At 54.9% G+C, this 24,568-nt stretch overlaps 1 protein-coding gene across 3 annotated transcripts; it reads right to left on the minus strand.

Moving 5' to 3' along the window:
- Window positions 1-727: 727 nt before the first annotated feature.
- On the minus strand, window positions 728-19,712 carry ddi2 (DNA damage inducible 1 homolog 2). Of its 3 annotated transcripts, NM_001033948.1 has the most exon segments (12): window positions 728-1,641; window positions 1,942-2,685; window positions 2,746-4,331; window positions 4,569-4,626; window positions 4,866-5,055; window positions 5,153-5,256; window positions 6,046-6,174; window positions 6,265-6,392; window positions 8,576-8,702; window positions 8,818-9,039; window positions 9,309-9,438; window positions 19,450-19,648. In NM_001033948.1, coding segments are annotated over 9 exon segments (1,185 nt in total). In that variant the 5' UTR covers window positions 19,588-19,648; the 3' UTR covers window positions 728-1,641; window positions 1,942-2,685; window positions 2,746-4,331; window positions 4,569-4,609.
- Window positions 19,713-24,568: the final 4,856 nt, after the last annotated feature.

Below are 24,568 nucleotides of genomic sequence, written 5' to 3' on the forward strand. Positions count from 1 at the left end.
GCGTTAGTCCCTGTACCCTGCTAGTGCTTTCCTCTGGTTTTGACCCGGCCTGTTCCCGACTATTCTGCTATCCGTATCCTGACCTCGGCTTGTACGTTGACCCTGATTTTCGCCTCATCCTGCTGTTTGATTATTAGGGTTGACCCTTGCCTGTCTGACGATCCTTGATTTCTGCCTGCCTCGACCCAGCCTGCCTGACTACAAACTTGCCTAATCCTATTGTACCGTGATCTTCAGCCTAACTGACTTTAACTACTGTCGTGCCCCTTTGCTTGCCAGAACTCCTCGCCTTGTTCCTCTGAGTAGCTGAGGGCTCCTCCCGAAGCCAAAGGCGGTCACACTACTGGTGAAGCCGCGCCGAGACCAAGGAACTTGGCATCAGTTCTGGTTTAGGGTGCCGACCGTGACACCCACAGGCACACCACTGTGTCCCACTACTGATGGAGAAATATTGGGGTACAGAGGGGCCTTCAGCCCGGACTTCCCCAAATACACAAAGGCTTTAGCTGGGGGGCTGCAAATTATACCTTCCTTAACCTGCAACTTTCCACAGTCACATGTAAAACGACTTGGGGAGCAACACAAGCACCATAACAGTTCATGGAGGAGCCAAATAAGGGCTGTGATTGGCTATTGGCTATAGCCCCAGGGGGCAAAACAGCAGAATTCCCCCCCCTGCCTGGGTTTCCCCAATGATACTATGGATCTATTACTTGCAGAAAACACATTTTTCAGGAAAAAAAAACACTTTATTGGTTTTTAAATACAAACTCCAGTAACATCCAGTTTCCAAGCCCCGCCCAAAGCCAATGAGCCCCCGACCTGTAAATGTTCCGAGCAGCTCAGAACCCTATGGGGGGGGGAGGAAGGCACAATATACAGGGGGACTCCCAAAGCTCCCAGCAAGGATAGGTGGCTCTCAGGGGATGCTGGGAGCTGTAGTTCACCCCCCCTGCCTGAAAGCTTGGCACATCCCAGGACCACTGGGCTCTGTATGCGGCCCCCCAAGCGCAGCGCTACATACAGGGACACGGAGCGACTGAAAGCAAAAGGCAGAAATACACGGCGCGGGGTTTCAAGTGTCATTTTCTACCGTAAAACCCACCCTGAGAATGTCGCTCGTAGGGCCCCGGGGCAGAACTGTCAGTCATGCGTATATGCCCCACCCCCAGCTGGGCAAAACCCGCCCCCAAACTGCTGCCATGTTTCCAACAAACGCTAAAGAGAGGGTGCTGCTTGGGTCGAGCTCCACCAGAACCGGTTCATACAGAACAGCAGTGTAGCAAAGTGAGGACACGCCATTAATAAGTACTGGGGCTCCTTGTACATGGCACAACCCAAACCCAAACGGTGTAGGAGCAGAACCAGCGCCATTAACAAGAGCAGAAAGGCAGTTTGTCCCCCAAACCTCTCGTTATTCCGACCCGGTACCGGAACCCAGTGGCACCGCTGTAGGGAGAGGCAGTACCCAGCGGCACCGCTAGTCACCGACACTGAACTACCCCCTGCGGTGCCCACCCAGGAACGGAGGCTGTTACGTTACCCCCAAAATATTTGCTAAGGATTCCGCTCATAATATAAAATATACAACAGAAAAGCAACATTTTATCAACGTCCCGTCTGTACTTAATCGTGTGTCAGCTCCGCAGCCTAGGCCGAAGCCCCTCCCCCTGGCAGGTCTAACCACACCCCCCTTGCAATGACTTGGTAACTACATTAAGACTCAGTAAGTGGATGGAAGCATACCCGTTTCAGCACTTGCGCCCCCCCCCCAAGGGAAATGATCACCTCGGCAAATTAATAGCCCCCCCCATAAGAAATACCCCTGCACCTCAGCGTCCGTCATTTAAAAACCTTCTTAAAAAAAAAAAAAAAAAACTATGTAAAGCAGCGAATGGCAACGCGTCCCCGGAGCTGCCCAATTGCACCCCCTACTGTCAGGGCACGAGGAAGAATTCATGGTGGTGCCCACCCCCTCGGCCTGCGGTTCTACTCATGCCTATAAAAGCCTTAACCTCACCCCTAAAACCAAAGCAGCAAACAGGAAACTCTCGTGCCCCCATGGATCCCACACCACCCTGTAATGGGATCGTTGGCCTTTGGCTAATGGGGGACCTTCAAAGTGGACAATGAAGAGACACAAAGTACCCAGGAGAAACATCACACCGTGTAAATGACCGGAACAAAAAACTTGCAGTACCAGCAGGAGCTGCTAGGTGGCGCTGCACATAGAGCGCCGACGTCCTGCCCCACAGGGATAGTCAGAAAGTGATCGAGGAACCGACCCGACTCATCTTCCGTTGCCTCCGGGCTGATAGTGGAACGCGGTTATGTAGGAACGATGATCTTCTTGGCCAGCAGGGCAAGGAGGGCGACCTCTGCGTGCCCGTCTGCTTTTTCCAGTGCCAGGACGGCATCCTGCAAGGTGAAGCCAGCACTCACAATCCGGTCAATGTCAGAAGGGGCAAATAAAGGACTTGCACCAGCAGCAGGTACAGACTGCACATCACCAAGTTCAACGGGCAAGGCTTGGTCACTAGATCCTTGGTTTTGTGTTACAGTTTCCTCTGCAGTGCCAACTTCTATGATTGGCTCCTCACCAGTACCAGCTTCTATGATTGGCTCCTCTCCAGTGCCAGCTTCCAGGATGGTCTCCTCTCCAGTGCCAGCTTCCATGGTGGTCTCCTCTCCAGTGCCAGCTTCCATGGTGGTCTCTTGTCCAGTGCCAGCTTCCATGGTGGTCTCTTGTCCAGTGCCAGCTTCCATGGTGGTCTCTTGTCCAGTGCCAGCTTCCATGGTGGTCTCTTGTCCAGTGCCAGCTTCCATGGTGGTCTCCTCTCTAGTGCCAGTGTCCATGATGGTCTCTTGTCCAGTGCCAGCGTCCATGATGGTCTCCTCTCCAGTGCCAGCTTCCAGGATGGTCTCCTCTCCAGTGCCAGCTTCCAGGATGGTCTCCTCTCCAGTGCCAGCGTCCAGGATGGTCTCCTCTCCAGTGCCAGCTTCCAGGATGGTCTCCTCTCCAGTGCCAGCTTCCAGGATGGTCTCCTCTCCAGTGCCAGCTTCCAGGATGGTCTCCTCTCCAGTGCCAGCTTCCAGGATGGTCTCCTCTCCAGTGCCAGCTTCCAGGATGGTCTCCTCTCCAGTGCCAGCTTCCTGTTTGACCATAAGTTTATCAGGCAAGATGTCCGTAATCTCAACAGGGATATTGACTGCACTGGACACAGGGCAAGTTTCAAGTGTGTCACCTGCTTTAGAGTCCATCTCTACTCTGGGGCTTTGAAGTTCCACATCAGAAGTGGTGGTACATTCCTCCATGGAGGCCTCCTGTTTTGGAGACTTCAGATCTCGCCCTTCCTCTGGTTCATAGAGTCTCTCATCACTAACAACATTGTCTGTTACAGATAGAGAATTATGAATGGACGTGGGGTCGTTGGAGGAGCTTTGGCAAGACTGCCCACCAAGGAGAGTGTCGTTAGGGTAAGTATCCAACGGATAACTAGTCTTATCATCGGGAGATAACCTACAGAGTCCTTGGCCACTTGTGACCAATAGTTTATGAAGTTCCTTTAGGGCAGTGGCCAAGGAGAAACTATTGTCTTCTCCATCGGAAACACCGGCGCTAGGTGGAAAAGGACAAACTACCTCCGTGGTGCCGTCGGGCATTTCAGAAAGCTGAAGTTCTACGGCCGGTGCCATGCTACCCCTCTGCTCGTTGGCAGAACCTCGGGCACGAGTCTGGGCTCCATGCAGTGGGTGAACGCAAGCTGCCTCGTCAGATCTGTCATGGCAAACGGGTAAGTAGTCCACTTCCATTGGGGATTCTGTCGCTGCAGGGGGTGCTCCCTCACTCAGCCCTTCACCTAGAGAAGGGGGCGAGGACCCATCAGCACCACCATCAATGTCTTTAGTGTCACCTTGGGAAGGAGGTGGCACCGATTGAGTGCCACCTACATGTTCCATTTCCTTCCGGACAGGTAACCCTGGAAATAGCGAATGAAAATCTCGGAGCTCCATTGGCTGCTCGGAACTCTCTAGATCTCCGGAAGTCTCGCGAGGATTGACACTTCGAAGAGGCAAATGGTGCCCGGCGGATGAAGGTGGTAAAACAGAAGGAGGTTGCCCAGTCTGCAAACCAGTGAGACAGCCGTGGCCCCGGTGGCCGGGGGCGGCCCCTTCGGAAGGCTCAATGCAGTCGGTCCCGGTGGGCAGGAGTGAGCGGTCAGTAGTCGGAGAGGTGGCTGAATGGGCAGAGGGAGTTGCAGCTGTGCCGGAAGCATGGGCAGGGCTGGCAAGTCCGTCGGTTGGTGATACCAATGAGGTAGTTTCCGTATCTGGGGAGAAAAGGAAAAAGTGTAAATATCACAGCAACCAGTGGCTAATCCCATAGCAACCAAGGCGGGGAATGCAGCCGTCCGTTCTATCACTGCCGGAGACAGACGCCATTAACGTGTGATTGTCCCAGGAAATCAGTGATTGGTTGAGCAGCGTCATAAAAGCATTAAATATCTCACAATATGGCAGATACGTGGCCCCTCCCCTTTCCCGGTCCCACGTGCGACTATAAATACCTGCGGCGTGGCCCTCTCCTGCGGCACGTTACACACATGCATCAAGGTTTCTGCTGGTCTGTGGGGATTAGGAAACACAAAAACAGCACACGGATGTTAAGGCAACACGGCAAACACATGCGGGGGGGGGGGGGACATGGGGGTTAGGAGCAACACGGGGTTAATATTAAAGGATATCGGTCTACGATAACCCTGTGCCGTTAGGGACATTAATATATCAAGGGGGGGAAATATATAAAATATTGGGGTGCATTTCAGGCACACGTGCAGCTACATGCCCCCCCCCCCGCCACTTACCTGCTTCCTCTGCTGATTTCTGCAAGACTTCCGCCAGTTCCCGGTCTGCGATCTCCTCCGGGCGCACCTCCTCCCGCCCCGGCCCATACGCCAGCCGGGCACACTCGGGCAGCTCGCCCTCGGGCAGGAAGCTGGTACGGGTGCCCGTTGTGCCAATGACCAGGACATTCTTCTCTAGGTCGATAGAGCACTAAGGGTGAAAGGGGACACGCTCAGAGCTTGTGGCATAGGGGCACCTCCCGGCGGTCCCATTTGCCCCCCTATTTGCCCCCATAACATTCCAGTACCTGGTGTCTCTTTAACATGTCCAGGCCCAGTAACATGTCCATTGGCTGCTCTTCCAGGATAGAGAAGGAACAAGGCAGAAAGTCTCCTTCGATCTGAACCTGAGCTGCAATACACAAGGGAACCGGGTCAGTACCGGGCTGAACATAAGCACCCGGATCAATACGGAACCCACCCTCACAGGGAACCTTCTGCCCCATTGTATAAAGCAACATGGCAGCTCCCACATCTTGAGAACAACCCTTTCTCTTGCCATTTGCTCATCGCAGATTTGCCATTATATATATATATATATGGGTTTATATTCACTGTGTTTTACACAGAGTATATGGGCCATGTAGACTTACTAGATAACCATTTGTCCGTGAAGCTTACACTTCAAGTCCCACTCAGACTCAAATGACACACGTTGCAGTTGGGCTGTATATTTCCTACAGGAGCCATAAAACTCATTTCTGTATGAGAGAAACTTGCTCAATAGGATTGGGACAATGCGCAAGTTGGGGGGGGCGTGGTTTATCTTACCTCATCTGATTGGTCGGGATGTTGAGCTGCGGGGGCAGTTAAATCTCATATGAATATGAACTGGACAGTGAGGGGACAGTGGTGGTGGGGGGGGGGGGGGGGGCAGACGGAAGGCATGATGGGAAGGATGAAGCCAAACTCCATACTATTACTCTGCTGGTAACAATAATATAGACTAGAATTATTCTGTAACTGGAAATAGTGTAAATATTGTGTTGGATCAAGTGATTGTAACAATCGTTTGAATGAAAAATGTTCAACTTCCGTGACAAAAAGTCCCGTGATTTTAAGGATTTGGATTGGGTTCAGCCAGGAGCTTCGATTCGGCCAGATCCAAATCACTGCCCCCCCCCGGTTACACCAGACTTACCTAAATGAACCCTGCCGATGATTTTCTGCGTCCCGACCCCCTTGGCGATGCCGGCCCACCGCCTGTCCACCAGTCTCATGATGTGGCACCTCTCGGCACAGGCCTGGCTCATGATGGTCATCTGGGCCCCTGTCAGAACCAGCGAGAGACACGAGGCTTAGCGACCCAATTACACTCACTGACCCACTTACACTCAGTCCTGCCCGGCCGGCAACTCACCCGAATCCACAAAGGCTTTCACTGGGTAACCATTCACCTTGCAGTTAATATAGAGCATCACCACCTGCCCAAAGCTCTCTGGCGCCTCCTCCATCGCTATCGTCATGTTCTCCTCAATGTTCTGCTGCCTGGAACATAGAACCCGGGTCAGTTCCGCACCAGAGTGTGAGCTGGTAAGATTTGCTTTAGCCCCATTCCTGGGTAAGTGAATTCAATCTCCCCCCAGTACTTACCCAGGTACAGAGCTCTGATTCTCTGTACTTCCTGCTCCTGGGCTGCTCTCTTTCCCATGGTCAGGCAGGAACCTCCCCCTGGGTAAGTGAATCCAATCTCCCCCCAGTACTTACCCAGGTACAGAGCTCTGATTCTCTGTACTTCCTGCTCCTGGGCTGCTCTCTTTCCCATGGTCAGGCAGGAACCTCCCCCTGGGTAAGTGAATCCAATCTCTCCCCAGTACTTACCCAGGTACAGAGCTCTGATTCTCTGTACTTCCTGCTCCTGGGCTGCTCTCTTTCCCATGGTCAGGCAGGAACCCCCCTGGGTAAGTGAATCCAATCTCCCCCCAGTACTTACCCAGGTACAGAGCTCTGATTCTCTGTACTTCCTGCTCCTGGGCTGCTCTCTTTCCCATGGTCAGGCAGGAACCCCCCCCCCCCCCCCCGGGTAAGTGAATTCAATCTCCCTCCAGTACTTACCCAGGTACAGAGCTCTGATTCTCTGTACTTCCTGCTCCTGGGCTGCTCTCTTTCCATGGTCAGACAGGAACCTCCCCCTGGGTAAGTGAATCCAATCTCCCCCCAGTACTTACCCAGGTACAGAGCTCTGATTCTCTGTACTTCCTGCTCCTGGGCTGCTCTCTTTCCCATGGTCAGACAGGAACCTCCCCCTGGGTAAGTGAATCCAATCTCCCCCCAGTACTTACCCAGGTACAGAGCTCTGATTCTCTGTACTTCCTGCTCCTGGGCTGCTCTCTTTCCCATGGTCAGACAGGAACCTCCCCCTGGGTAAGTGAATCCAATCTCCCCCAGTACTTACCCAGGTACAGAGCTCTGATTCTCTGTACTTCCTGCTCCTGGGCTGCTCTCTTTCCCATGGTCAGGCAGGAACCTCCCCCCCTGGGTAAGTGAATCCAATCTCCCTCCAGTACTTACCCAGGTACAGAGCTCTGATTCTCTGTACTTCCTGCTCCTGGGCTGCTCTCTTTCCCATGGTCAGGCAGGAACCTCCCCCTGGGTAAGTGAATCCAATCTCCCCCCAGTACTTACCCAGGTACAGAGCTCTGATTCTCTGTACTTCCTGCTCCTGGGGCTGCTCTCTTTCCCATGGTCAGGCAGGAACCTCCCCCTGGGTAAGTGAATCCAATCTCCCCCCAGTACTTACCCAGGTACAGAGCTCTGATTCTCTGTACTTCCTGCTCCTGGGCTGCTCTCTTTCCCATGGTCAGGCAGGAACCTCCCCCTGGGTAAGTGAATCCAATCTCCCCCCAGTACTTACCCAGGTACAGAGCTCTGATTCTCTGTACTTCCTGCTCCTGGGCTGCTCTCTTTCCCATGGTCAGGCAGGGAACCTCCCCCTGGGTAAGTGAATCCAATCTCCCCCCAGTACTTACCCAGGTACAGAGCTCTGATTCTCTGTACTTCCTGCTCCTGGGCTGCTCTCTTTCCCATGGTCAGGCAGGAACCTCCCCCTGGGTAAGTGAATCCAATCTCCCCCCAGTACTTACCCAGGTACAGAGCTCTGATTCTCTGTACTTCCTGCTCCTGGGCTGCTCTCTTTCCCATGGTCAGCAGGAACCTCCCCCTGGGTAAGTGAATCCAATCTCCCCCCAGTACTTACCCAGGTACAGAGCTCTGATTCTCTGTACTTCCTGCTCCTGGGCTGCTCTCTTTCCCATGGTCAGGCAGGAACCTCCCCCTGGGTAAGTGAATCCAATCTCCCCCAGTACTTACCCAGGTACAGAGCTCTGATTCTCTGTACTTCCTGCTCCTGGGCTGCTCTCTTTCCCATGGTCAGGCAGGAACCTCCCCCTGGGTAAGTGAATCCAATCTCCCCCCAGTACTTACCCAGGTACAGAGCTCTGATTCTCTGTACTTCCTGCTCCTGGGCTGCTCTCCTTCCCAGGGTCAGGCAAGTAAGTGAACCCAATCTCTAACAGCAATATGAGCTGGATCAGTACTTATTGATTTGCTGAGTGGGATTAACCCTGTAACTGCCTAATGATGCCCACCCAGCCCTGTGCCAGGGGTACACCCCTATGAGTTTGCTAGAAAGCGGACCTTGGGCATATGGGGCGCTGGGAGTAGTAAAGTACCTTATATCTTCCTCAATCTTAGCCTGCGCCTCCAAATCAAACGGGTCGGCGGAGTAGAGTCGGATCCTCTCCTGCTCCCGGCGGGCGCGTTCCTGCTGCTGCTCCAACAGAACCTTCGTGAATTTCTCTGCCCAAAACAGAACAACAAACGCCGTCACTGTGAGTAAAGGGCAAGTCACCCAACTGACCCAGACATAGAAATGACGAAGTGACCCACTACTGGAACCGGTACCAGTACTCACCCAGATCCCCGCTCAGCAGCGCCTCGGCCAGGGGGGGGTTGCGCTCCTTTAGCAGCGACAGCTCGTGGGGATTGGCCAGCAGCATCTCCCGCAGCAGAGCCGGATTGTCCAATCCCTGCGGGAAGGAGGAAGTGTCTGGCGGAGGAGGGGGAGGAGCCTGCGGCTGCGAGGGGGCCGGCTGGCTGGAGGACCCTGGAACCGCGATGGTGCTGAAATCTAAGCCTGTAAATAACAAGCACAGAATGAGGGGTACCTGCTGCTTCTGGGCCAGAACCTGCATTTCCTGCCAATTATTACATGTATTTTATTTATCAGAACCAAGTGACCCAATCCCATGATCTCCGCTATTTGGGGGGGGGGGGTCACACCCACTCTGTACCCCACTGTATCCCTGGCACATAACCCGTGTCATTAAATTAGCAGAACCGGTATTAATTAAGATCTTTCCTTCCCCTTTAAATCTGTTCGTGGAGCCCAGCCCAGCGCCTTACCCGGGAACGGAGCAGCGGGACGCGCCTCTGGGGTTTCTCTCTGCCGCAAAATCACCACATCTCCGTCTTTCAGTCCGTACGATGCTAACGAGCGCTGGTTATTAGTCAAAGGTCTCTCTGCATAGACTATCTGTAACAGAAGCGGGGGGGTACATTAATAAGGGGCTCTGACCCACCCCCCATTGTAAGCAGCAGTCCTGCCCTGCTTTATGGCTGAGATTCTAGCTATCTGTATAACAGAGCATTCTGTCACAGTGGCACAGATCCTATCTGATCCCCCCATTGTAAGCAGCAGTCCTGCCCTGCTTTATGGCTGAGATTCTAGCTATCTGTATAACAGAGCATTCTGTCACAGTGGCACAGATCCTATCTGATCCCCCCATTGTAAGCAGCAGTCCTGCCCTGCTTTATGGCTGAGATTCTAGCTATCTGTATAACAGAGCATTCTGTCACAGTGGCACAGATCCTATCTGATCCTCCCATTGTAAGCAGCAGTCCTGCCCTGCTTTATGGCTGAGATTCTAGCTATCTGTATAACAGAGCATTCTGTCACAGTGGCACAGATCCTATCTGATCCCCCCATTGTAAGCAGCAGTCCTGCCCTGCTTTATGGCTGAGATTCTAGCTATCTGTATAACAGAGCATTCTGTTCACAGTGGCACAGATCCTATCTGATCCCCCCCATTGTAAGCAGCAGTCCTGCCCTGCTTTATGGCTGAGATTCTAGCTATCTGTATAACAGAGCATTCTGTCACAGTGGCACAGATCCTATCTGATCCCCCCATTGTAAGCAGCAGTCCTGCCCTGCTTTATGGCTGAGATTCTAGCTATCTGTATAACAGAGCATTCTGTTACAGTGGCACAGATCCTATCTGATCCCCCCCCATTGTAAGCAGCAGTCCTGCCCTGCTTTATGGCTGAGATTCTAGCTATCTGTATAACAGAGCATTCTGTCACAGTGGCACAGATCCTATCTGATCCCCCCCATTGTAAGCAGCAGTCCTGCCCTGCTTTATGGCTGAGATTCTAGCTATCTGTATAACAGAGCATTCTGTCACAGTGGCACAGATCCTATCTGATCCCCCCCCATTGTAAGCAGCAGTCCTGCCCTGCTTTATGGCTGAGATTCTAGCTATCTGTATAACAGAGCATTCTGTCACAGTGGCACAGATCCTATCTGATCCCCCCCATTGTAAGCAGCAGTCCTGCCCTGCTTTTATGGCTGAGATTCTAGCTATCTGTATAACAGAGCATTCTGTCACAGTGGCACAGATCCTATCTGATCCCCCCCCCCCATTGTAAGCAGCAGTCCTGCCCTGCTTTATGGCTGAGATTCTAGCTATCTGTATAACAGAGCATTCTGTCACAGTGGCACAGATCCTATCTGATCCCCCCCCCCCATTGTAAGCAGCAGTCCTGCCCTGCTTATGGCTGAGATTCTAGCTATCTGTATAACAGAGCATTCTGTCACAGTGGCACAGATCCTATCTGATCCCCCCATTGTAAGCAGCAGTCCTGCCCTGCTTTATGGCTGAGATTCTAGCTATCTGTATAACAGAGCATTCTGTCACAGTGGCACAGATCCTATCTGATCCCCCCATTGTAAGCAGCAGTCCTGCCCTGCTTTATGGCTGAGATTCTAGCTATCTGTATAACAGAGCATTCTGTCACAGTGGCACAGATCCTATCTGATCCCCCCATTGTAAGCAGCAGTCCTGCCCTGCTTTATGGCTGAGATTCTAGCTATCTGTATAACAGAGCATTCTGTCACAGTGGCACAGATCCTATCTGATCCCCCCATTGTAAGCAGCAGTCCTGCCCTGCTTTATGGCTGAGATTCTAGCTATCTGTATAACAGAGCATTCTGTCACAGTGGCACAGATCCTATCTGATCCCCCCATTGTAAGCAGCAGTCCTGCCCTGCTTTATGGCTGAGATTCTAGCTATCTGTATAACAGAGCATTCTGTCACAGTGGCACAGATCCTATCTGATCCCCCCATTGTAAGCAGCAGTCCTGCCCTGCTTTATGGCTGAGATTCTAGCTATCTGTATAACAGAGCATTCTGTCACAGTGGCACAGATCCTATCTGATCCCCCCATTGTAAGCAGCAGTCCTGCCCTGCTTTATGGCTGAGATTCTAGCTATCTGTATAACAGAGCATTCTGTCACAGTGGCACAGATCCTATCTGATCCCCCCATTGTAAGCAGCAGTCCTGCCCTGCTTTATGGCTGAGATTCTAGCTATCTGTATAACAGAGCATTCTGTCACAGTGGCACAGATCCTATCTGATCCTCCCATTGTAAGCAGCAGTCCTGCCCTGCTTTATGGCTGAGATTCTAGCTATCTGTATAACAGAGCATTCTGTCACAGTGGCACAGATCCTATCTGATCCCCCCATTGTAAGCAGCAGTCCTGCCCTGCTTTATGGCTGAGATTCTAGCTATCTGTATAACAGAGCATTCTGTTACAGTGGCACAGATCCTATCTGATCCCCCCCCATTGTAAGCAGCAGTCCTGCCCTGCTTTATGGCTGAGATTCTAGCTATCTGTATAACAGAGCATTCTGTCACAGTGGCACAGATCCTATCTGATCCCCCCATTGTAAGCAGCAGTCCTGCCCTGCTTTATGGCTGAGATTCTAGCTATCTGTATAACAGAGCATTCTGTTACAGTGGCACAGATCCTATCTGATCCCCCCCCATTGTAAGCAGCAGTCCTGCCCTGCTTTATGGCTGAGATTCTAGCTATCTGTATAACAGAGCATTCTGTCACAGTGGCACAGATCCTATCTGATCCCCCCATTGTAAGCAGCAGTCCTGCCCTGCTTTATGGCTGAGATTCTAGCTATCTGTATAACAGAGCATTCTGTCACAGTGGCACAGATCCTATCTGATCCCCCCCCATTGTAAGCAGCAGTCCTGCCCTGCTTTATGGCTGAGATTCTAGCTATCTGTATAACAGAGCATTCTGTCACAGTGGCACAGATCCTATCTGATCCCCCCCATTGTAAGCAGCAGTCCTGCCCTGCTTTATGGCTGAGATTCTAGCTATCTGTATAACAGAGCATTCTGTCACAGTGGCACAGATCCTATCTGATCCCCCCCCCCCATTGTAAGCAGCAGTCCTGCCCTGCTTTATGGCTGAGATTCTAGCTATCTGTATAACAGAGCATTCTGTCACAGTGGCACAGATCCTATCTGATCCCCCCCCCCCATTGTAAGCAGCAGTCCTGCCCTGCTTTATGGCTGAGATTCTAGCTATCTGTATAACAGAGCATTCTGTCACAGTGGCACAGATCCTATCTGATCCCCCCCATTGTAAGCAGCAGTCCTGCCCTGCTTTATGGCTGAGATTCTAGCTATCTGTATAACAGAGCATTCTGTCACAGTGGCACAGATCCTATCTGATCCCCCCATTGTAAGCAGCAGTCCTGCCCTGCTTTATGGCTGAGATTCTAGCTATCTGTATAACAGAGCATTCTGTCACAGTGGCACAGATCCTATCTGATCCCCCCATTGTAAGCAGCAGTCCTGCCCTGCTTTATGGCTGAGATTCTAGCTATCTGTATAACAGAGCATTCTGTCACAGTGGCACAGTACATAACAGACAGATATATGCCCATACCCAACGTGCCAACCGTATGATGATTCCCTGCTTGTTACCCAGTGAGTAATAATACAAAGGAAGTTGCAGATACAAAATGAGGAAAACAAGTCGTCTCCCCACATGGAGCAGTATGGCCGCCCCCGCAGGTACAGGGGTCGCCAGGGAAAACAAATGATTTTAATTGGGCCGCACAGTTACTGGATTCCATTCCAGCTGGAAGCTGCGGGCACGAAACTGAACACTGGGCTCGGGCCCCGGGATATCTCCCCGACACAGCCAGCAGCGCCCACACAGCATCATTCAGCCCTACCTGCCCTATACACTGTTTAAAGGGGAAGTTCACTTTCACACACTATCCTAATACATCTTTCTAAAAGCAATAGGGCAGCAGTAGGTGCTGGGCTAGGGGTTCATGGGAGATGTTTATGGACCTGGCTCCGGTCCCGATCGGCTCTGCTGACTCCGCGTTAGTGATGCTGGGAATAGCGCGCACTGCTGCTCTCTTGCACAACTGTCACACTCACATGATTGTGCACATTCCTGCTATGGGGGGTCAGTGTGCGACTATACAAACCCCCCCCTTCCATCTGTCATATTACCTGCTTGTGGGCTAAATACTACCCACTATACATCCAAGGAGCAGTCAGTACTGCAGGCCAATCACATACAAGAGAAAGAGTTGCTGCTATTGGGGGTAACAAGAAGAACCCTAATATACTGGGAGAAGGAAGGAACTGTTGGCATGAAATTCAGGGGACCCCCCCCCCAGGAGTGATTGGGGGCGGGGCAGACAATTTGTTAATCCCACAACCAGACTGCGCACCCACTAATCTCGTTACTGGATTTCTGAATCAGGAACCAAGCAATCTGGTGGCCCAGCACCTCCCTGCCCCCCTGGGGGCATTACTGGGAAATCCTTACTGATCCATTCCCGGGGGAATCCTGAGCCCACAGGGTTTGTACCCAGCCACAGGCTGAGAGTCAGCAGGGCATGCTGGGTAATTATGTACAGAGGCAGGTATATCAGCAGCTAAGGGTTCAGCTTCCCTTCCTTCCCCCTATTCTCTATTAGCCCCAATCTCAGCTCAGCTTCCCTGCCTTCCCCCCTATTCTCTATTAGCCCCAATCTCAGCTCAGCTTCCCTGCCTTCCCCCCTATTCTCTATTAGCCCCAATCTCAGCTCAGCTTCCCTGCCTTCCCCCCTATTCTCTATTAGCCCCCATCTCAGCTCAGCTTCCCTGCCTTCCCCCCTATTCTCTATTAGCCCCATCTCAGCTCAGCTTCCCTGCCTTCCCCCCTATTCTCTATTAGCCCCCATCTCAGCTCAGCTTCCCTGCCTTCCCCCCTATTCTCTATTAGCCCCCATCTCAGCTCAGCTTCCCTGCCTTCCCCCCCTATTCTCTATTAGCCCCCATCTCAGCTCAGCTTCCCTGCCTTCCCCCCTATTCTCTATTAGCCCCCATCTCAGCTCAGCTTCCCTGCCTTCCCCCCTATTCTCTATTAGCCCCCATCTCAGCTCAGCTTCCCTGCCTTCCCCCCTATTCTCTATTAGCCCCCATCTCAGCTCAGCTTCCCTGCCTTCCCCCCTATTCTCTATTAACCCCCATCTCAGTTCAGCTTCCCTGCCTTCCCCCCTATTCTCTATTAGCCCCCATCTCAGCTCAGCTTCCCTGCCTTCCCCCCTATTCTCTATTAGCCCCCATCTCAGTTCAGCTTCCCTGCCTTCCCCCCTATTCTCTATTAGCCCCCATCTCAGCTCAGCTTCCCTGCCTTCCCCCCTATTCTCTATTAGCCCCCATCTCAGTTCAGCTTCCCTGCCTTCCCCCCTATTCTCTATTAGCCCCCATCTCAGTTCAGCTTCCCCCTATTCTCTATTAGCCCCAATCTCAGTTAAGCTTTCCTGCCTTCCTCCCTATTTTTTTTTAGCCCCCCTAGATCTCCCCCACAATAGTGTATTTCACAGTTGCCCCGAGTACCCCCTGGACCTCTTCCCTCTCATTAGTCCCCCTGCAAGCCCCACCCCCATTTACCAAATCTGTATTTCTGGACATCCCCCCCAGACTATTAGCCTCTCTCTGTCACCCCAACTCTTTCCCCCCATGTACCCTCTCTCTGTCACCCCAACTCTTTCCCCCCATGTACCCTCTCTCTGTCACCCCAACTCTTTCCCCCCATGTACCCTCTGTCACCCCAACTCTTTCCCCCCATGTACCCTCTCTCTGTCACCCCAACTCTTTCCCCCCATGTACCCTCTCTCTGTCACCCCAACTCTTTCCCCCCATGTACCCTCTCTCTGTCACCCCAACTCTTTCCCCCCATGTACCCTCTCTCTGTCACCCCAACTCTTTCCCCCCATGTACCCTCTCTCTGTCACCCCAACTCTTTCCCCCCATGTACCCTCTCTCTGTTCACCCCAACTCTTTCCCCCCATGTACCCTCTCTCTGTCACCCCAACTCTTTCCCCCCATGTACCCTCTCTCTGTCACCCCAACTCTTTCCCCCCATGTACCCTCTCTCTGTCACCCCAACTCTTTCCCCCCATGTACCCTCTCTCTGTCACCCCAACTCTTTCCCCCATGTACAGTGGCTTGCAAAAGTATTCGGCCCCTTGAACTTTTCCACATTTTGTCACATTACAGCCACAAACATGAATCCATTTTATTGGAATTCCCCGGGAAAGACCAATACAAAGTGGGGTACACGGGAAAGACCAATACAAAGTGGGGTACACGGGAGAAGTGGAGGGAAAATCAGACATGATTCCAAACATTTTTTACAAATAAATAAGTGCAAAGTGGGGTGTGCGTAATTATTCAGCCCCCTGAGTCAATACCTTGTGGATATGTTTGGGTTTAACCCATTGTTGCCCTGGCTTTATGTTTAGGGTCGTTGCCCTGCTGGAAGGGGAACCTCCGCCCCAGTCTCAAGCCTTTTGCAGACTCCAAGAGGTTTTCTTCCAAGATTGCCCTGTATTTGGCTCCATCCATCTTCCCATCAACTCTGAGCAGCTTCCCTGTCCCTGCTGAAGCCCCCCCAGAGCATGATGCTGCCCCCCCATATGTGACAGTGGGGGTGTTGTGTACAGAGTGATGTGCAGTGTTAGTTTCCGCCACACATAGCGTTTTGCATTTTGGCCAAAAAGTTCCATTTTGGTCTCATCAGACCAGAGCCCCTTCTCCCACATGTTTGCTGCCCCCCCCCCCCCCCCACATGGCTTGTGGCAAACTGCAAACGGGACTTCTTATGGTTTTCTGTTAACAATGGCTTTCTTCTTGCCACTCTTCCATAAAGGCCAACTTTGTGCAGTGCCCGACTAATAGTTGCTATGGACAGATTCCCCCCCCTGAGCTGTAGATCCCTGCAGCCCCCCCAGAGTCACCATGGGCCCCTTGGCTGCATTTCTGATCAGTGCTTGTTGGGCCTGTGAGTTTAGGGGGGGGCCGTGCCTGGGTAGGGTTACAGTTGTGCCATACTCCTGCCATTTCTGAATGATCGGTGGAACAGGGCTCCGTGGGAGGTTCAAGGCTTTGGGAATCTGTTTGTAGCCTAAGCCTGCTTTATATTTCTCAATAACTTTATCCCTGACCTGTCTGGTGGGTTCTTTGGGCTTCATGGTGTTGTTGCTCCCAATATTCCCTTAGCAACCTCTGAGGCCGTCACAGAGCAGCTGTATTTGTACTGACATTAGATTACACACAGGGGCACTCTATTTAGTCATTAGCACTCATCAGGCAATGTCTATGGGCAACTGACTGCACTCAGACCAAAGGGGGCTGAATAATTACGCACCCCCCACTTTGCACTTATTTATTTGTAAAAAATGTTTGGAATCATGTATGATTTTCCTTCCACTTCTCACGTGTACCCCACTTTGTATTGGTCTTTCCCGTGTACCCCACTTTGTATTGGTCTTTCCCGTGTACCCCACTTTGTATTGGTCTCTCCCGTGTACCCCACTTTGTATTGGTCTTTCCCGTGAAATTCCAATAAAATGGATTCATGTTTGTGGCTGTAATGTGACAAAATGTGGAAAAGTTCAAGGGGGCCGAATACTTTTGCAAGCCACTGTACCCTCTCTCTGTCCCCCCAACTCTCCCCCCTGTACCCTCTCTCTGTCCCCCCAACTCTCCCCCCTGTACCCTCTCTCTGTCCCCCCAACTCTCCCCCCTGTACCCTCTCTCTTTGTCCCCCCAACTCTCCCCCCTGTACCCTCTCTCTTTGTCCCCCCAACTCTCCCCCTGTACCCTCTCTCTTTGTCCCCCAACTCTCCCCCCTGTACCCTCTCTCTTTGTCCCCCAACTCTCACCCCTGTACCCTCTCTCTTTGTCCCCCCAACTCTTTCCCCCAGTGCCAGTTGGCGGCCCCCCAGTGCCAGTTGGCGGCCCCCCTGTACCCTCTCTCTGTCCCCCCAACTCTTTCCCCCCTGTACCCTCTCTCTGTCCCCCCAACTCTTTCCCCCCTGTACCCTCTCTCTGTCCCCCCAACTCTTTCCCCCTGTACCCTCTCTCTGTCCCCCCAACTCTTTCCCCCTGTACCCTCTCTCTGTCCCCCAACTCTTTCCCCCCTGTACCCTCTCTCTGTCCCCCCAACTCTTTCCCCCCTGTACCCTCTCTCTGTCCCCCCAACTCTTTCCCCCCTGTACCCTCTCTGTCCCCCCAACTCTTTCCCCCCTGTACCCTCTCTCTGTCCCCTCTCTCTCTCCCCCCAACTCCTTACCCCCTGTACCCTCTCTCTCTCCCCCCAACTCTCCCCCTGTACCCTCTCTCTCTCCCCCCAACTCTCCCCCCTGTACCCTCTCTCTCTCCCCCCAACTCTCCCCCCTGTACCCTCTCTCTCCCCCCAACTCTCCCCCCTGTACCCTCTCTCTCCCCCCAACTCTCCCCCCTGTACCCTCTCTGTCCCCCCAACTCTCCCCCCTGTACCCTCTCTGTCCCCCCAACTCTCCCCCTGTACCCTCTCTCTGTCCCCCCAACTCTCCCCCCTGTACCCTCTCTCTGTCCCCCCAACTCTCCCCCCTGTACCCTCTCTCTGTCCCCCCAACTCTCCCCCCTGTACCCTCTCTCTGTCCCCCCAACTCTTTCCCCCCTGTACCCTCTCTCTGTCCCCCCAACTCTTTCCCCCCTGTACCCTCTCTCTGTCCCCCCAACTCTTTCCCCCCTGTACCCTCTCTCTGTCCCCCCAACTCTTTCCCCCCTGTACCCTCTCTCTGTTACCCCAACTCTCCCCCCTGTACCCTCTCTCTGTCCCCCAACTCTCCCCCCTGTACCCTCTCTCTGTCCCCCCAACTCTCCCCCCTGTACCCTCTCTCTGTCCCCCCAACTCTTTCCCCCCTGTACCCTCTCTCTCCCCCCCAACTCTTTCCCCCCTGTACCCTCTCTCTGTTACCCCAACTCTCCCCCCTGTACCCTCTCTCTGTCCCCCAACTCTTTCCCCCCTGTACCCTCTCTCTGTCACCCCAACTCTTTCCCCCCATGTACCCTCTCTCTGTCACCCCAACTCTTTCCCCCCATGTACCCTCTCTCTGTCACCCCAACTCTTTCCCCCATGTACCCTCTCTCTGTCACCCCAACTCTTTCCCCCCTGTACCCTCTCTCTGTTACCCCAACTCTCCCCCCTGTACCCTCTCTCTGTCCCCCAACTCTTTCCCCCCTGTACCCTCTCTCTGTCACCCCAACTCTTTCCCCCCTGTACCCTCTCTCTCCCCCCCAACTCTTTCCCCCCTGTACCCTCTCTCTGTTACCCCAACTCTCCCCCCTGTACCCTCTCTCTCCCCCCCAACTCTTTCCCCCCTGTACCCTCTCTCTGTCCCCCCAACTCTCCCCCCTGTACCCTCTCTCTGTCCCCCCAACTCTCCCCCCTGTACCCTCTCTCTCCCCCAACTCTCCCCCCTGTACCCTCTCTCTGTCCCCCAACTCTCCCCCCTGTACCCTCTCTCTCCCCCCAACTCTCCCCCCTGTACCCTCTCTCTCCCCCCAACTCTCCCCCCTGTACCCTCTCTCTGTCCCCCCAACTCTCCCCCCTGTACCCTCTCTCTCCCCCCAACTCTCCCCCCTGTACCCTCTCTCTCCCCCAACTCTCCCCCCTGTACCCTCTCTCTCCCCCCAACTCTCCCCCCTGTACCCTCTCTCTGTCCCCCCAACTCTCCCCCCTGTACCCTCTCTCTGTCCCCCCAACTCTTTCCCCCCTGTACCCTCTCTCTGTTACCCCAACTCTTTCCCCCCTGTACCCTCTCTCTGTTACCCCAACTCTCCCCCCTGTACCCTCTCTCTGTTACCCCAACTCTCCCCCCTGTACCCTCTCTCTGTCCCCCCAACTCTCCCCCCTGTACCCTCTCTCCCCCCAAATCTTTCCCCCCTGTACCCTCTCTCTGTTACCCCAACTCTCCCCCCTGTACCCTCTCTCTGTCCCCCCAACTCTCCCCCCTGTACCCTCTCTCTGTCCCCCCAACTCTCCCCCCTGTACCCTCTCTCTGTCCCCCCAACTCTCCCCCCAGTGCCAGTTGGCGGCCCCCCAGTGCCAGTTGGCGGCTCACCAGGGTCTCGGAGGCCGGGATGCCGCTCTCCAGCTCACAGAGGGCTCGGAAGTTCTCCAGCTCGAAGTCTCCATCCACTTCCAGGGAGAAAGTGACCTCGGACAGGTCCCGGCGCACACAGTACACGGTGATCAGCATGGCGATGGCGGGGAGCGATGAGGAAGGCTGTCGGTGCCGGTTCCGGTAGAGCTGCTCTCGGACACCGGAAGTACTCTCACTATCTCCGCTCGGGGGGCGGAGACCCAATGCGCATGCGCGGCTCCTGTTTGGCAACACTTCCTCTCAGGCAGCGTCACATGGGCGCATAAGCCCCGCCCCTCCGGCTTTAAAGGCCGCGTCTCCCAGAATCCACTGCGCGCAGCTCTTGGCAAGTAATCCTGTGAGAGAGAGGCGTGTGGGTACAAAATGGCGAGCTGTTATATTATCTTCACAGAGCAGATGAGAAGGTTACCTGTTATTTACTAATAAACACTGCCTCAGCCCTGTAGCCCCTCCCTCCTGGCACGGTGCCCCCACAGGAATGGGGAGGAGCCTGGGAATGTGGCAGCTACAGGCAAAATCCTTATTAACTGCTCTCTCATGTAGGGGTGATATGGATGTGTCTCTCTGTATGGCTATTGCTCTTCATAGATCTGTAGCAGCCCCCCCATATCCTACAGCCCCCCCATACCCTACAGCCCCCCCCGTACCCTACAGCCCCCCTATACCCTACAGCCCCCTCATACCCTACAGCCCCCCTATACCCTACAGCCCCCCCATACCCTACAGCCCCCCTATACCCTACAGCCCCCCTATACCCTACAGCCCCCCCATACCCTACAGCCCCCCCATACCCTACAGCCCCCCTATACCCTACAGCCCCCCTATACCCTACAGCCCCCTCATACCCTACAGCCCCCCTATACCCTACAGCCCCCCCATACCCTACAGCCCCCCTATACCCTACAGCCCCCCTATACCCTACAGCCCCCCTATACCTACAGCCCCCCATACCCTACAGCCCCCCTATACCCTACAGCCCCCCCCGTACCCTACAGCCCCCCTATACCCTACAGCCCCCCATACCCTACAGCCCCCCCGTACCCTACAGCCCCCCTATACCCTACAGCCCCCTCATACCCTACAGCCCCCTATACCCTACAGCCCCCCCATACCCTACAGCCCCCTATACCCTACAGCCCCCTCATACCCTACAGCCCCCTATACCCTACAGCCCCCCCATACCCTACAGCCCCCTATACCCTACAGCCCCCCCGTACCCTACAGCCCCCCTATACCCTACAGCCCCCCCCCTCATACCCTACAGCCCCCCTATACCCTACAGCCCCCTATACCCTACAGCCCCCCCATACCCTACAGCCCCCTCATACCCTACAGCCCCTATACCCTACAGCCCCCCCATACCCTACAGCCCCTATACCCTACAGCCCCCCCGTACCCTACAGCCCCCCTATACCCTACAGCCCCCCCCCTCATACCCTACAGCCCCCCTATACCCTACAGCCCCCTATACCCTACAGCCCCCCCATACCCTACAGCCCCCCTATACCCTACAGCCCCCCTATACCCTACAGCCCCCCCATACCCTACAGCCCCCCTATACCCTACAGCCCCCCCCGTACCCTACAGCCCCCCTATACCCTACAGCCCCCCCGTACCCTACAGCCCCCCTATACCCTACAGCCCCCCCATACCCTACAGCCCCCCTATACCCTACAGCCCCCCTATACCCTACAGCCCCCCCATACCCTACAGCCCCCCCGTACCCTACAGCACCCCTATACCCTACAGCCCCCTCATACCCTACAGCCCCCCTATACCCTACAGCCCCCCCGTACCCTACAGCCCCCTCATACCCTACAGCCCCCCTATACCCTACAGCCCCCCCCATACCCTACAGCCCCCTCATACCCTACAGCCCCCTCATACCCTACAGCCCCCCCATACCCTACAGCCCCCTCATACCCTACAGCCCCCTATACCCTACAGCCCCCCCATACCCTACAGCCCCCCCATACCCTACAGCCCCCTCATACCCTACAGCCCCCTCATACCCTACAGCCCCCCCATACCCTACAGCCCCCTCATACCCTACAGCGCCCTCATACCCTACAGCCCCCCCATACCCTACAGCCCCCTCATACCCTACAGCGCCCTCATACCCTACAGCCCCCCCATACCCTACAGCCCCCCCATACCCTACAGCCCACCTATACCCTACAGCCCCCCATACCCTACAGCCCCCTATACACTACAGCCCCCCCCATACCCTACAGCCCCCTCATACCCTACAGCCCCCCTATACCCTACAGCCCCCCCATACCCTACAGCCCCCCCATACCCTACAGCCCCCCATACCCTACAGCCCCCTATACACTACAGCCCCCCCATACCCTACAGCCCCCCATACCCTACAGCCCCCCATACCCTACAGCCCCCTCATACCCTACAGCCCCCCCATACCCTACAGCCCCCCTCATACCCTACAGCCCCCCCCCCCATACCCTACAGCCCCCTCATACCCTACAGCCCCCCCATACCCTACAGCCCCCCATACCCTACAGCCCCCTCATACCCTACAGCCCCCATACCCTACAGCCCCCCTCATACCCTACAGCCCCCCCATACCCTACAGCCCCCCATACCCTACAGCCCCCCATACCCTACAGCCCCCCTCATACCCTACAGCCCCCCCATACCCTACAGCCCCCCTCATACCCTACAGCCCTCCTCCCCATACCCTACAGCCCCCCCATACCCTACAGGCCCTCCTCCTCATACCCTACAGCCCCCCATACCCTACAGCCCCCCCATACCCTACAGGCCCTCCCCTACACCCTACAGCCCCCCTCCCCATACCCTACAGCCCCCCCCATACCCTACAGCCCCCTCATACCCTACAGGCCCTCCCCTACACCCTACAGCCCCCCTCCCCATACCCTACAGCCCCCCCCATACCTTACAGCCCCCCATACCCTACAGGCCCTCCCCTATATTCTACAGCCCCCCCATACCCTACAGGCCCTCCCCTACAGCGCCCCTCTCCATACCTTAGAGCCCCCCCATACCCTACAGGCCCCCCCTATACTCTACAGCCCCCCCATACCCTACAGGCCTTCCCCTATACCTTACAGCCCCCCTCCCTATACCCTACAGCCCCCCCCCATACCCTACAGGCCCTCCCTATAACCTACAGCCCCCCCCATACCCTACAGGCCCTCCCTATAACCTACAGCCCCCCCCCATACCCTACAGGCCCTCCCTATAACCTACAGCCCCCCCCATACCCTACAGGCCCTCCGTCTCCGTATACACTACAAGCTTCCCCATACCCTACAGCCCCCCCCCATACCCTACAGGCCCTCCCTATAACCTACAGCCCCCCCCCATACCCTACAGGCCCTCCCTATAACCTACAGGCCCCCCCATACCCTACAGGCCCTCCCTATACACTACAGGCCTCCCCATACCCTACAGGCCCCCCCATACCCTACAGGCCTCCCCATATCCTACCAGGTTAGTGGAAGGGTCAGGTTAGTGGAAGGGCCAGGTTAGTGGAAGGGTCAGGTTAGTGGAAGGGCCCGGTTAATGGAAGGGCCCGGTTAGTGGAAGGGCCAGGTTAGTGGAAGGGCCAGGTTAGTGGAAGGGCCAGGTTAGTGGAAGGGTCAGGTTAGTGGAAGGGCCAGGTTAGTGGAAGGGCCAGGTTAGTGGAAGGGTCAGGTTAGTGGAAGCGCCAGGTTAGTGGAAGGGTCAGGTTAGTGGAAAGGCCAGGTTAGTGGAAGCGCCAGGTTAGTGGAAGAGCCAGGTTAGTGGAAGGGCCAGGTTAGTGGAAGAGCCAGGTTAGTGGAAGGGCCAGGTTAGTGGAAAGGCCAGGTTAGTGGAAGGGTCAGGTTAGTGGAAGGGCCAGGTTAGTGGAAGGGCCAGGTTAGTGGAAGGGCCCGGTTAGTGGAAGGGCCAGGTTAGTGGAAGCGCCAGGTTAGTGGAAGGGTCAGGTTAGTGGAAGGGCCAGGTTAGTGGAAGGGCCAGGTTAGTGGAAGGGCCAGGTTAGTGGAAGCGCCAGGTTAGTGGAAGGGCCAGGTTAGTGGAAAGGCCAGGTTAGTGGAAGGGTCAGGTAAGTGGAAGGGTCAGGTTAGTGGAAGGGTCAGGTTAGTGGAAGGGCCAGGTTAGTGGAAGGGTCAGGTTAGTGGAAGGGTCAGGTTAGTGGAAGGGTCAGGTTAGTGGAAGGGTCAGGTTAGTGGAAGGGCCAGGTTAGTGGAAGGGTCAGGTTAGTGGAAGGGCCAGGTTAGTGGAAGGGTCAGGTTAGTGGAAGGGCCAGGTTAGTGGAAGGGTCAGGTTAGTGGAAGGGCCAGGTTAGTGGAAGGGCCAGGTTAGTGGAAGGGCCCGGTTAGTGGAAGGGTCAGGTTAGTGGAAGGGTCAGGTTAGTGGAAGCGCCAGGTTAGTGGAAAGGCCAGGTTAGTGGAAGGGCCAGGTTAGTGGAAAGGCCAGGTTAGTGGAAGGGTCAGGTTAGTGGAAGGGTCAGGTTAGTGGAAGGGCCAGGTTAGTGGAAGGGCCAGGTTAGTGGGAGGGTCAGGTTAGTGGAAGGGCCCGGTTAGTTGAAGGGTCAGGTTAGTGGAAGGGCCAGGTTAGTGGAAGGGTCAAGTTAGTGGAAGGGCCAGGTTAGTGGAAGGGCCTGGTTAGTGGAAAGGCCAGGTTAGTGGAAGGGCCCGGTTAGTGGAAGGGCCCGGTTAGTTGAAGGGTCAGGTTAGTGGAAGGGCCCAGTTAGTGGAAGGGCCAGGTTAGTGGAAGGGCCCGGTTAGTGGAAGGGCCCGGTTAGTGGAAAGGCCAGGTTAGTGGAAGGGCCTGGTTAGTGGAAAGGCCAGGTTAGTGGAAGGGCCAGGTTAGTGGAAGGGCCCGGTTAGTGGAAGGGCCAGGTTAGTGGAAGGGCCCGGTTAGTGGAAGGGCCAGGTTAGTGGAAGGGCCCGGTTAGTGGAAGGGCCAGGTTAGTGGAAGGGCCCGGTTAGTGGAAGGGCCCGGTTAGTGGAAGGGCCAGGTTAGTGGAAGGGCCAGGTTAGTGGAAGGGCCAGGTTAGTGGAAGGGCCCGGATAGTGGAAGGGCCCGGTCCCAGGGTGGCAGAATTTTA

This window comes from Xenopus tropicalis, chromosome 7, assembly GCF_000004195.4.
Source record: "Xenopus tropicalis strain Nigerian chromosome 7, UCB_Xtro_10.0, whole genome shotgun sequence".
NCBI classification, from domain to species: Eukaryota; Metazoa; Chordata; class Amphibia; order Anura; family Pipidae; genus Xenopus; species Xenopus tropicalis.